Below are 13,506 nucleotides of genomic sequence, written 5' to 3' on the forward strand. Positions count from 1 at the left end.
ATTGACATCCTTCAACAAAAATCAACAGGAAGTTTGCAATCCCTCCTTCAAAACTAAATTTTTGTTAAAACCGGTCACCAAACATCAAACATGATCTACTCTGAGCGCGTTTGTCGTTTCGGCTTCAAACTACTACAGGAGAGAGATTGAACCCTTCTGATTAAAAGTTGACGAAAGCGTTTTGATAAGTGCTACGGTTTTGACTTTACGAGCTTTCAAAGACCGGCTGCGCTAAAGCTGCTGCTCTGCTGCTGTGCTTTTACGAGCCTTCAAAGAAAACAACCACTGTGCCGCGGCACCTAGGGAAAAAACACAGACAACACTTCCTCTAACTCCCAGTACAAATATCGTAGAGACATGAAACAAAAACTTCTATGTAGGTCTGACTTAGAGCTACATTTCATACACTGACGTCCTTCAGCAAAAATCAACAGGAAGTTGGCAATCACCCCTTCAAAACAAAAGTTTCATAAAAACACTCATTTTTGCCTCTTTCAGCTGTAATTTGACCCCCTTAAAATACTTCAAAACTCACCAAACTTTTCACACACATCAGGACTGGTGGAAATTACGATCTAAAAAAAAAACCGAACCCCAAAACTCAAAATTGCGCTCTAACGCAATTTTTGAATAAAACACAGACAAAACTGCTTCTCAGAGGAAAACACAGACAAAACTGCTTGTAACTTCCGGTAGGAACGTCTTAGAGACATGAAACAAATACCTCTATGTAGGTCTCACCTAGACCTACATTTCATAGATTGACATCCTTCAACAAAAATCAACAGGAAGTTTGCAATCCCTCCTTCAAAACTAAATTTTTGTTAAAACCGGTCACCAAACATCAAACATTATCTCCTCTGAGCGCGTTTGTCGTTTCGGCTTCAAACTACTACAGGAGAGAGATTGAACCCTTCTGATTAAAAGTTGACGAAAGCGTTTTGATAAGTGCTACCGTTTTGATTTTACGAGCTTTCAAAGACTGGCTGCGCTAAAGCTGCTGCTCTGCTGCTCTGCTGCTGTGCTTTTACCAGCCTTCAAAGAAAACAACCACCTAGAAAAAAAACACAGACAACACTTCCTCTAACTCCCAGTACGAATATCTTAGAGACATGAAACAAAAACTTCTATGTAGGTCTGACTTAGAGCTACATTTCATACACTGACATCCTTTAGCAAAAATCAACAGGAAGTTGGCAATCACCCCTTCAAAACAAAAGTTTCATAAAAACACTCATTTTTGCCTCTTTCAGCTGTAATTTGACCCCCTTAAAATACTTCAAAACTCACCAAATGTTTTACACACATCAGGACTGGCGGAAATTGCGATCTAATAAAAAAACCGAACCCCAAAACTCAAAATTGCGCTCTAGCGCCCCCTAGGAATAAAACACAGACAAAACTGCTCCTCGGAGGCCACCACACAGACAAAACTGCTTGTAACTTCCGGTAGGAACGTCTTAGAGACATGAAACAAAAACGTCTATGTAGGTCTCACTTAGACCTACATTTCATAGATTGACATCCTTCAACAAAAATCAACAGGAAGTTTGCAATCCCTCCTTCAAAACTACATTTTTGTTAAAACCGGTCACCAAACATCAAACATTATCTACTCTGAGCGCGTTTGTCGTTTCGGCTTCAAACTACTACAGGAGAGAGATTGAACCCTTCTGATTAAAAGTTGACGAAAGCGTTTTGATAAGTGCTACCGTTTTGACTTTACGAGCTTTCAAAGACCGGCTGCGCTAAAGCTGGTGCTCTGCTGCTGTGCTTTTACGAGCCTTCAAAGAAAACAACCACCTAGGAAAAAAACACAGACAACACTTCCTCTAACTCCCAGTACGAATATCGTAGAGACATGAAACAAAAAACTTCTATGTAGGTCTGACTTAGAGCTACATTTCATACACTGACATCCTTCGGCAAAAATCAACAGGAAGTTGGCAATCACCCCTTCAAAACAAAAGTTTCATAAAAACACTAATTTTTGCCTCTTTCAGCTGTAATTTGACCCCCTTAAAATACTTCAAAACTCACCAAGCTTTTTACACACATCAGGACTGGCGGAAATTGCGATGTAATAAAAAAACCGAACCCCAAAACTCAAAATTGCGCTCTAGCGCCCCCTAGGAATAAAACACAGACAAAACTGCTCCTCGGAGGCCACCACACAGACAAAACTGCTTGTAACTTCCGGTAGGAACGTCTTAGAGACATGAAACAAAAACCTCTATGTAGGTCTCACTTAGACCTACATTTCATAAATTGACATCCTTCAGCAACTAGGACTAGCACCAGCCAAGATGCGGACCCGACCAATGCTGCTTGCAGCTTTAGTGAAGTGAATTATATTTATATAGCGCTTTTTCTCTAGTGACTGAAAGCGCTTTGACATAGTGAAACCCAACATCAAAGTTACATTTAAAGCAGTGTGGGTGGCACTGGGAGAAGGTGGGTGAAGTGTCTTGCCCAAGGACACAACGGCAGTGACTAGGATGGCGGAAGCGGGGATCGAACCCGGAACCCTCAAGATGCTGGCACGGCCACTCTACCAACCGAGCTATACCGCCCCAGTAGCGTTGGCATGTGTATGCAAATGTGCAGACTGTGTTATCTATACCGGGCGGTATAGATCGGGTTGGTAGAGTGGCCGTGCCAGCAACTTGAGGGTTCCGGGTTCGACCCCCGCTTCCGCCATCCTAGACACTTTACCCACCTGCTCCCAGTGGTTTAAATGTAACTTTGATATTGGGTTTCACTATTTAAAAGCGCTTTGAGTCAATAGAGAAAAAGCGCTATATAAATATAATTCACTTCACAATGCCACTCTTGTCTGCAGGGGTGTGACCGAGGGCGTGACGCTGCTCCTGCTGGCCCTGCAGACGGGCCTGCTGGATATGCAGGCCGCGCAGCGCACCTTCCTCCTCAGCATCATCCTCTTCATTGTGGTCACGTCCACGCTGCAGTCCATGATTGAGATCACCGACCCGGTGATCCTGGCCCTGGGAGCGTCCCGCAACAGGTACCCACGGCGCCGATTTGGTCACGTTGTGTAAATGGTAAATAAAAAGAGAATACAATGATTTGCAAATCCTTTTCAACTTATATTCAATTGAATAGACTGCAAAGACAAGATATTTCATGGTTTTTTTTTGCAAATAATCATGAACTTAGAATGTAATGGCAGCAACACATTGCAAAAAAGGTATTTTCACCACTGTGTTACATGGCCTTTCCTTTTAACTACACTCAGTAAAGGTTTGGGAACTGAGGAGACACATTTTTGAAGTGGAATTATTTCCCATTCTTGCTTTACTACGAAGCCACGCCGTTGTAGCACTTGACTTGGCATTGTCTTGCTGAAATAAGCAGGGGCGTCCATTGTAACGTTGCTTGGATGGCAACATATGTCGCTCCAAAAGCTGTATGTACCTTTCAGCATTAATGGTGCCTTCACAGATGTGTAAGTTACCCACGTCTTGGGCACTAATACACCCCCATACCATCACACATGCTGCCTTTTACACTTTGCGCCTAGAACTTCTTTTCCTCTTTGGTTCGGAGGACACGACGTCCACAGTTTTCCAAAAGCAATTTGAAATGTGGACTCGTCAGACCACAGAACACTTTTCCACTTTGCATCAGTCCATCTTAGATGAGCTCGGGCCCAGCGAATTCGGCGGCGTTTCTGGGTGTTGTTGATAAATGGCTTTGGTTTTGCATAGTAGAGTTTTAACTTGCACTTACAGATGTAGCGACCAATAGTTACTGACAGTGGTTTTCTGAAGTGTTCCTGAGCCCATGTGGTGATATCCTTTACACACTAATGTCGCTTTTTGATGCAGTACCGCCTGAGGGATCGAAGGTGCGTAATATCACGGCTTACGTGCAGTGATTTCTCCAGATTCTCTGAACCTTTTGATGATATTACAGACCGTAGATCAGGGGTCACCAACCTTTTTGAAACCAAGAGCTACTTCTTGGGTAGTGATTAATGCGAAGGGCTACCAGTTTGATACACACTTCAATAAATTGCCAGAAATAGCCAATTTGCTCAATTTACCTTTAACTCTGTTATTATTAATAATTAATGATATTTACACTTAATTGAACGGTTTAAAAGAGGAGAAAACACGAAAAAAAAATGACAATAACATTTTGAAACATAGTTTATCTTCAATTTCGACTCTTTAAAATTCAAAATTCAACCGAAAAAAAGAAGAGAAAAACTTAAAAAAATAATTTATGGAACATCATTAGTAATTTTTCCTGATTAAGATTAATTTTAGAATTTTGATGACATGTTTTAAATAGGTTAAAATCCAATCTACAGTTTGTTAGAATATACAACAAATTGGACCAAACTATATTTCTAACAAAGACAAATCATTATTTCTTCTAGATTTTCCAGAACAAAAATTTTAAAATAAATTCAAAAGACTTTGAAATAAGATTTAAATTTGATTCTACAGATTTTCGAGATTTGCCAGAATAATTTTTTTGAATTTTAATCATAATAAGTTTGAAGAAATATTTCACAAATATTCTTCGTCGAAAAAACAGAAGCTAAAATGAAGAATTAAATTAAAAAATGTATTTATTATTCTTTACAATAAAAAATAAAAAATTTACTTGAACATTGATTTAAATTGTCAGGAAAGAAGAGGAAGGAATTTAAAAGGTAAAAAAGGTATATGTGTTTAAAAATCCTAAAATCATTTTTAAGGTTGTATTTTTTCTCTAAAATTGTCTTTCTGAAAGTTATAAGAAGCAAAGTAAAAGAATTAATGAATTTATTTAAACAAGTGAAGACCAAGTCTTTAAAATATTTTCTTGGATTTTCAAATTCTATTTGAGTTTTGTCTCTCTTAGAATTAAAAATGTCGGGCAAAGCGAGACCAGCTTGCTAGTAAATAAATACAATTTAAAAAATAGAGGCAGCTCACTGGTAAGTGCTGCTATTTGAGCTATTTTTAGAACAGGCCAGCGGGCTACTCATCTGGTCCTTACGGGCTACCTGGTGCCCGCGGGCACCGCGTTGGTGACCCCTGCCGTAGATGGTAAAATCCCTAAATTCCTTGCAACAGCTGGTTGAGAAATGTTGTCCTTAAACAATTTGCTCAGGCATTTGTTGACAAAGTGATGACCCTCGCCCCGTCCTTGTTTGTGAACGACTGAGCATTTCACGGAAGCTGCTTTTATACCCAATCATGGCACACACCTGTTCCCCTGTGGGATGTTCCAAATAAGTGTTTGACGAGCATTCCTCAACGTTCTCAGTCTTTTTTGCCACTCGTGCCAGCTTTTTTTGAAACATGCTGCAGGCATCAAATTCCAAATGTGCGAATATTTGCAAAAAATAACAACGTTTACCGTTGAATGTTGTCAATACGCTCTATTGAGAACATTAAAGCAACATCAAATAGTTTTCTCCTTTGCTGTATACTTTTAGTGTGTCTCCAAAATTGTCCACACCTGTCTCCATCCAAACACAACGGTTGGAACGTGAAATATCTTGTCTTTGCAGTCTATTCAATTGAATATAAGTTGAAAAGGATTTGTTGTATTGTCTTTTTATTTACCATTTACACAACGTGACAACTTCACTGCTTTTGTAGTTTTGGAAGTTCAAAAACAAGTTCAAGTTTTTTCTCCCTCCCAGGAGTTTCTGGAGACACTTCTGTGGCCTCAGCATGTGTCTTCTCCTGCTGGTCTTCCCAGTCTTCATGGCTTACAAAATTTCCCAGTTCTTCCACATGGACTTTTGGCTCCTTATTTTGGTGTCCAGCTGCGTGCTGACGTCCCTTCAGGTGGCTTCGCGCTCCCCCCCCCCCCCAAAAAAAAGCTCGGAATAATTGACCGACTTTTGTAAAAAAGCTACGCACTCGGTGTTCCAGGTCACGGGCACGCTGCTCGTCTACTCTCTCTTCATGGCGGAACTCTTCCGCAGCGAGCCCATCGAGAACCTGGACGAGGTGATCTACTGGGTCAACGCCGTCAGCCGGGTGCTGGAGTTCATGGTGGCGCTGTGCGTGGTGGCGTACGGCACCTGGGAGTCCCTGTTTGGCGAGTGGAGCTGGATGGGCGCCTCCGTCATCATCATCCACTCCTACTTCAACGTCTGGCTGCGGGCGCAGTCGGGCTGGCGGAGCTTCCTGCTGCGACAGGAAGCGGCCAAGAAGATCAACTCCCTGCCCAGAGCCACGGCGCAGCAGCTGCAGCGGCACGACGACGTCTGCGCCATCTGCTTCCAGGTCGGTGGCCACATCCTGAACACCAAACATAGGCGCTCTACTTTTCTCTTTCCCTTTTCTTCATCATTTCAACCGCCATTGTAGCATTTTTTCATTGACAAATGGTATTACGGACTTCCTGGAATTTCGGGAAAACCAGGAATTTTTCCAGTTAAAAAAATGTGTTTTTTGTACTGACTAAGAGGAACGTTTTGACGGTGGAACGGTTGAAAAATGTGGAAGGACTAGTCGCCAGAAAAAAGGGTGAAAATAGGGTTTGGAAAACCGAGAATTCCCGGATTTCCTAGAATTCCCAGTTTTTTTGGGAGATTTTCCCCCATTCAAAATGAATTGTCCATTTTTCAAACTTCCACAATTTCCAGATTTTTCAACCAATTCAAACCATTTCACCTTCAAAATATTCCACTCATTCTGCACATTCAAACTATCATTTTTTCAAGTTTAAAAAATTTCCAGGAATTCCCAGAATTCTCAGTTTTCCAAACCCTATTTTCACCCTTTTTTCTGGCGACTACTCCTTCCACATTTTTCAACCGTTCCACCGTCAAAACGTTCCTCTTAGTCAGGACAAAAAACTAATTGTTTTAAACTGGAAAAATTCCTGGTTTTGCCGAAATTCCAGGAACTCCGTAATACCATTTCTCAATTAAAAAATGTTACAACTTCAACATTTCTCCACCGATTTGAAAAATTCCAACACCAACCACTTTAGCATTGTCCCAACAATTCTCTATTTTCCCGGAATTCCCAAATATTCATGAAATTCCAATTTTAATGAATAGGTATTTTTTCAAAATTCCACAACTCCCACATTTTTCATCTGATTGCTCCAACTTTAAAATATTCAGCCTGTTCAGGAATTGTGTGCTCCTTTTCAACAATTCTAAAAAAAAAATTGCCGGATTTCCTAGAATTCCCAGTTTTGTGGGAAATTTTCCCCATTCAAAATAAATTGGACATTTTTCAAACTTCCACAATTTCCACATTTTTCAACCAATTCAAACCATTCCACCTTCAACATATTCCACTCATCCTGCACATTCAAACTATCATGTTTCCAAGTTTAAAAAATTTCCAGGAATTCCCAGAATTCTCAGTTTTCCAAACCCTATTTTCACCCTTTTTTCTGGCGACTACTCCTTCCACATTTTTCAACCGTTCCACCGTCAAAATGTTCCTCTTAGTCAGGACAAAAAACTAATTGTTTTAAACTGGAAAAATTCCTGGTTTTCCCGAAATTCCAGGAACTCCGTAATACCATTTCTCAATTAAAAAATGTTACAACTTCAACATTTCTCGACCGATTTGAAAAATTCCAACACCAACCACTTTAGAATTGTCACAACAATTCCCTATTTTCCCGGAATTCCCAAATATTCATGAAATTCCAATTTTAATGAATAGGTATTTTTTCAAAATTCCACAACTTCCACATTTTTCATCTGATTCACACCGCTCCAACTTTAAAATATTCAGCCTGTTCAGGAATTGTGTGCTCCTTTTCAACAATTCTAAAAAAAATTCCCGGATTTCCTAGAATTCCCAGTTTTTTGGGAGATTTTCCCCCATTCAAAATGAATTGGCCATTTTTCAAACTTGCACCATTTCCACATTTTTCAACCGATTCAAACCATTCCACCTTCAACACATTCCACTCATTCTGCACATTCAAACTATAATTTTTCCAAGTTTAAAAAATTTCCAGGAATTCCCAGAATTCTTGGTTTTCCAAACCCTATTTCCACCCTTTTTTCTGGCGACTACTCCTTCCACATTTTTCAACTAACTTCAACCGTTACACCGTCAAAACGTTCCTCTTAGTCAGGACAAAAAAAATAAATTTTACTGGAAAATTCCTGCTTTTCCCGAAATTCCAGGAACTCCATAATACCATTTCTCAATTAAAAATGTTACGTCAACATTTCTCGACGGATTTGAAAAATTCCAACACCAACTATTTTAGCATTTTCACAACAATTCCCTATTTTCCCGGAATTTCCAATTTTTTATGAAATTCCCATTTTAATGAATAGGAATTTTTTCAAAGTTCCACAACTCCCACATTTTTCATCTGATTCACACCGCTCCAACTTCAAAATATTCAGCCTATTCAGGAATTGTGTGCTCCTTTTCAACAATTCTAAATAAAAATTCCCGGATTTCCTAGAATTCCCAGTTTTTTGGGAGATTTTCCCCATTCAAAATGAATTGGCCATTTTTCAAACTTCCACAATTTCCAAATTTTTCAACCAATTTAAACCATTTCACCTTCAACACATTCCACTCATCCTGCACATTCAAAGTATCGTTTTTCCAAGTTTAAAAAATTTCCAGGAATTCCCAGAATTCTCGTTTTTCCAAACCCTATTTCCACCCTTTTTTCTGGCGACTACTCCTTCCACATTTTTCAACTAATTTCTACCGTTACACCGTCAAAACGTTCCTCTTAGTCAGGACAAAAAAAAAATTTTTACTAGAAAATTCCTGCTTTTCCCGAAATTCCAGGAACTCCATAATACCATTTCTCAATTAAAAATGTTACAACGTCAACATTTCTCGACGGATTTGAAAAATTCCAACACCAACCACTTTAGCATTTTCACAACAATTCCCTATTTTCCCGGGATTCCCAATTTTTCATGAAATTCCCATTTTAATGAATAGGACATTTTTCAAAGTTCCACAACTCCCACATTTTTCATCTGATTCACACCGCTCCTACTTCAAAATATTCAGCCTGTTCAGGAATTGTGTGCTCCTTTTCAACAATTCTAAAAAAAATTCCCGGATTTCCTAGAATTCCCAGTTTTTTTGGGAGATTTTCCCCATTCAAAATGAATTGGCCATTTTTCAAACTTGCACCATTTCCACATTTTTCAACCGATTCAAACCATTCCACCTTCAACACATTCCACTCATCCTACCCATTCAAACTATCATTTTTCCAAGTTTAAAAAAATGTCCAGGTCCGCTTCGCTGCGGACCTGCAGCGAAGCGGAGTGTGTCAGTTAGTCCCATGTTGATGTGATCAAACTTCTTTCTTGTTTGGAAGATACACACACAATTGTAACTGTTATTTCTTCCTGCACATAATAAATATGTACAACGTGTTTGGGTCAATCAATCAATCAATGTTTATTTATATAGCCCTAAATCACAAGTGTCTTAAAGGGCTGTGATGTATTCATTTATGTAAAATTGTCATTAAATGTAATATTGCCTGACAAAAAGTGATTTGACGTAATATTTGGATATTTACACATCGCATATTTACACACGCGCATCTGACTAGAATACCCTTATGTGCATTACATATATCAACTACCTACTGTACTGTTTACTTGTTGAAATACCCTTTTTAGAGCAAATATCTACCCATATAATTTATATGTGTATATATAATATATATATACGTATATATATATATATATATATATATATATATATATATATATATATATATGCACTTTATTTGGACATTTATTTTTTCTATTAAACGTGAATTGTTTTATTTTGAAGCCACAGTTAAATCTACACTTAAAATGTAGCTTTTATTGAAAATGTCTTGAACATGAATGAATTGTTGTCTACTGGCTTGTTTTTCGCCATAATTCCCTTCCAAGAAGTAACATAGCAAACTTCACCTGCACTGCTTGATTTTGTCTGCTAAAATATACAACATCGTCTCTGCAACCACTCTCTAAACCCCCGTCTCTGTCGGCAGGAGATGAGCGCCGCCGTCATCACGTACTGCGGCCACCTTTTCCACGGCAACTGCCTCCGCAAGTGGCTCTACGTGCAGGAGACCTGCCCCATGTGCCACCAGACGGTCCGGCCCGCCTTGCGGGCCGACCTCGGCCCCACGGACCCGGGTCCTCGGGAGGGGGAACCCAACGTGGACGACGGCGGCGGCGATGACGCTCCCGCCGAGGAGACAGGTAACATGGCAACGAACAACTCCGGCGAGGAGACGGTCCGGGGTCCGTGTTTTAGCCCCGGTGGCGACTCGGGTTCAGGACCGTCGGCCCGGACGGAGGACAGCTCCCAGAGTTGCGGGGACAGTGGGGTAAAGGGCACGGAGACGTCAGCGGGGTGCGGTCAGTCCACAGGAGACACCAATCCCGATGACGGTCTCCGTGATGACCGCCACCAGGGGTCCGTCCAATCATGTCCAAACGGCACAGAACTTTCAGGACACACCCGCACACGTTCAGAACTGGACTCAGGGAAGCTCTGAGAGACACAAAACCCCTCCACTTCCCACTTTTGGCACCTTTTTTTTAACATTTTCTCATCAGTTTTGGCCTTTTTGTCCACAGCTTTTTGCTTTTGTGAAGCTAAGGGTTTGTTTTTTTGCTAGTTAGCAAAAACTGATTTACACAAAACCCTCTGAAGCAATTATTAGGGATGTCAAAAAAGATTTTCAAATGAACCGCGATTCTTAGTCGATTAAAAAATTGTTTAATACGTCCTATTCAGCCTTTTTGGCAAATCATATTTTTGATATAGAGGAGGGGTGTCAAACTCATTTTCATTGGGGGCCACGTCGCAGTAATGACTGCTTTCAAAGGGCCGATTTTTTAAATTTTGGCCTTTTTGTCCACATACTTCAGCTTTTTCCTTTTGTGAATCTAAGGTTGTTTTTTTTGTTTTGTTTTTTTGCTAGTTATCAAAAAACTGATTTACACAAAACCCTCTGAAGCAATTATTAGGGATGTCAAAACATTTTTCATTTTCAGATGAACCGCGATTCTTAGTCGATTAAATTTTTTTTTAATATGTCCTATTCAGCCTTTTAGGCAAATCATATTTTTGATATAAAGGAGGGGTGTCAAATTCATTTTCATTGGGGGCCACGTCGCAGTAATGGCTGCTTTCAAAGGGCCGCTTTTTTTAAAATTTTGGCCTTTTTGTCCACATACTTCAGCTTTTTCCTTTTGTGAATCTAAGGTTTTGTTGTTTTTTTGCTAGTTAGCAAAAAACTGATTTACACAAAACCCTCTGAAGCAATTATTAGGGATGTCAAAACATTTTTTATTTTCAGATGAACCGCGATTCTTAGTCGATTTAATTTTTTTTAAATATGTCCTATTTAGCCTTTTAGGCAAATCATATTTTTGATATAGAGGAGGGGTGTCAAACTCATTTTTTTTCAATTTTGGCCTTTTTGTCCACATACTTCAGCTTTTTCCTTTTGTGAATCTAAGGGTTTGTTTTTTTTTTGTTTTTTTTTTGCTAGTTAGCAAAAAACTGATTTACACAAAACCCTCTAAAGCAATTATTAGGGATGTCAAAACATTTTTTATTTTCAAATGAACCGCGATTCTTAGTCGATTAAATTTTTTTTTTAATATGTCCTATTTAGCCTTTTAGGCAAATCATATTTTTGATATAGAGGAGGGGTGTCAAACTCATTTTCATTGGGGCCACGTCGCAGTAATGGCTGCTTTCAAAGGGCCGCTTTTTTAAAATTTTGGCCTTTTTGTCCACATACTTCAGCTTTTTCCTTTTGTGAATCCAAGGTTGTTTTTTTTGTTTTGTTTTTTTTGCTAGATTTACACAAAACCCTCTGAAGCAATTATTAGGGATGCCAAAAAAAAATCCACTTTCAAATGAACCGCGATTCTTAGTCGATTACATTTTTTTTAATATGTCCTATTTAGCCTTTTAGGCAAATCATATTTTTGATATAGAGGAGGGGTGTCAAACTCATTTTCATTGGGGGGCCACGTCGCAGTAATGACTGCTTTCAAAGGGCCGCTTTTTTAAATGTTGGCCTTTTTGTCCACATACTTCAGCTTTTTCCTTTTGTGAAGCTAAGGGTTTGTTTTTTTGCTAGTTAGCAAAAACTGATTTACACAAAACCCTCTGAAGCAATTATTAGGGATGTCAAAAAAAAAAAGATTTTCAAATGACCCGCAATTCTTAGTCGATTAAATATTGTTTTAATATGTCCTATTCAGCCTTTTAGGCAAAGCATATTTTTGATATAGAGGAGGGGTGTCAAACTCATTTTTTTTCAATTTTGGCCTTTTTGTCCACATACTTCAGCTTTTTCCTTTTGTGAATCTAAGGGTTTGTTTTTTTGTTTTTTTTTTGCTAGTTATCAAAAAACTGATTTACACAAAACCCTCTGAAGCAATTATTGGGGATGTCAAAAAAATTGATGTCAAAATTTTTTTTTTTTCAGATGAACCGCTATTCTTAGTCGATTAAATATTGTTTTAATATGTCCTATTCAGCCTTTTAGGCAAATCATATTTTTGATATAAAGGAGGGGTGTCAAACTCATTTTCGTTGGGGGCCACGTCGCAGTAATGGCTGCTTTCAAAGGGCCGCTTTTTTCAAATGAATTTACATTATGCATGCGGGTAAAAACCTGTGATTAATCATGATTAATCGAAATGCATATTCATTTTATTATTTCTTTTTTTTTTAATGTATAACTTGCTTTAAAATCATAAATAAATGTGACAAGCAGATATTTACCTATTTGATTTTATCTCACAAAAATAGTCTTGCAATACAGTATATAATAATATAATTGGCATGATCAGATAATATTAAAGCTGTTTGTTTACATGCTTTTTATTTTATTTCTCTTTGCTATTTGGGCTTATTGGACCCTAGTTTGAATAAAAACTAACAATCATCTTTTGATATGATGTACTTAGTCCATAAGTACACAAACGTGTACTTCATGTTTAGTGACATGCTAATTCTTATTTTTACACTTTTTTTTTTCCAAATTCCATTGTATGTTATACTCTTCTGACACCACCAGATGGCAGTATAAGTGTCCACATAAGCGGCCATAAGACCCCAATTCAGTAGTGTACACAATTTTGGAAATAAGAGCTAAAAGGTGCTGTCCACGTATGTGGCCACTAAGCCTTTAGAGTAGGGATGTCCGATGATGGCTTTTTGCCGATATCCGATATTCCGATATTGTCCAACTCTTTAATTACCGATACCGATATCAACCGATATATGCAGTCGTGGAATTAACACATTATTATGCCTAATTTGGACAACCAGGTATGGTGAAGATAAGGTACTTTTTAAAAAAATTAGTAAAATAAGATAAATAAATTAAAAACATTTTCTTGAATAAAAAGGAAGTACAACAATATAAAAACAGTTACATAGAAACTAGTAATGAATGAAAATGAGTAAAATTAACTGTTAAAGGTTAGTACTATTAGTGGAGCAGCAGCACGCACAATCATGTGTGCTTACGGACTGTATC

General features: G+C 38.6%; 1 protein-coding gene across 3 annotated transcripts in view; it reads left to right on the forward strand.

Moving 5' to 3' along the window:
- Window positions 1-12,303, forward strand: part of LOC133640805 (RING finger protein 145-like) — a 30,749-nt gene extending 18,446 nt beyond the window's left edge. For all 3 annotated transcript variants that reach the window (XM_062034479.1, XM_062034478.1, XM_062034480.1), the window contains 4 exons: window positions 2,843-3,025; window positions 5,666-5,813; window positions 5,901-6,257; window positions 9,982-12,303. In XM_062034479.1, the coding sequence (XP_061890463.1) occupies window positions 2,843-3,025; window positions 5,666-5,813; window positions 5,901-6,257; window positions 9,982-10,494 (1,201 nt within the window). In that variant the 3' untranslated portion in view covers window positions 10,495-12,303. The remainder of the gene's footprint in view (window positions 1-2,842; window positions 3,026-5,665; window positions 5,814-5,900; window positions 6,258-9,981) is intronic.
- Window positions 12,304-13,506: the final 1,203 nt, after the last annotated feature.

The sequence above is a fragment of the Entelurus aequoreus genome, linkage group LG23 (genome assembly GCF_033978785.1).
Source record: "Entelurus aequoreus isolate RoL-2023_Sb linkage group LG23, RoL_Eaeq_v1.1, whole genome shotgun sequence".
NCBI lineage: Eukaryota > Metazoa > Chordata > Actinopteri > Syngnathiformes > Syngnathidae > Entelurus > Entelurus aequoreus.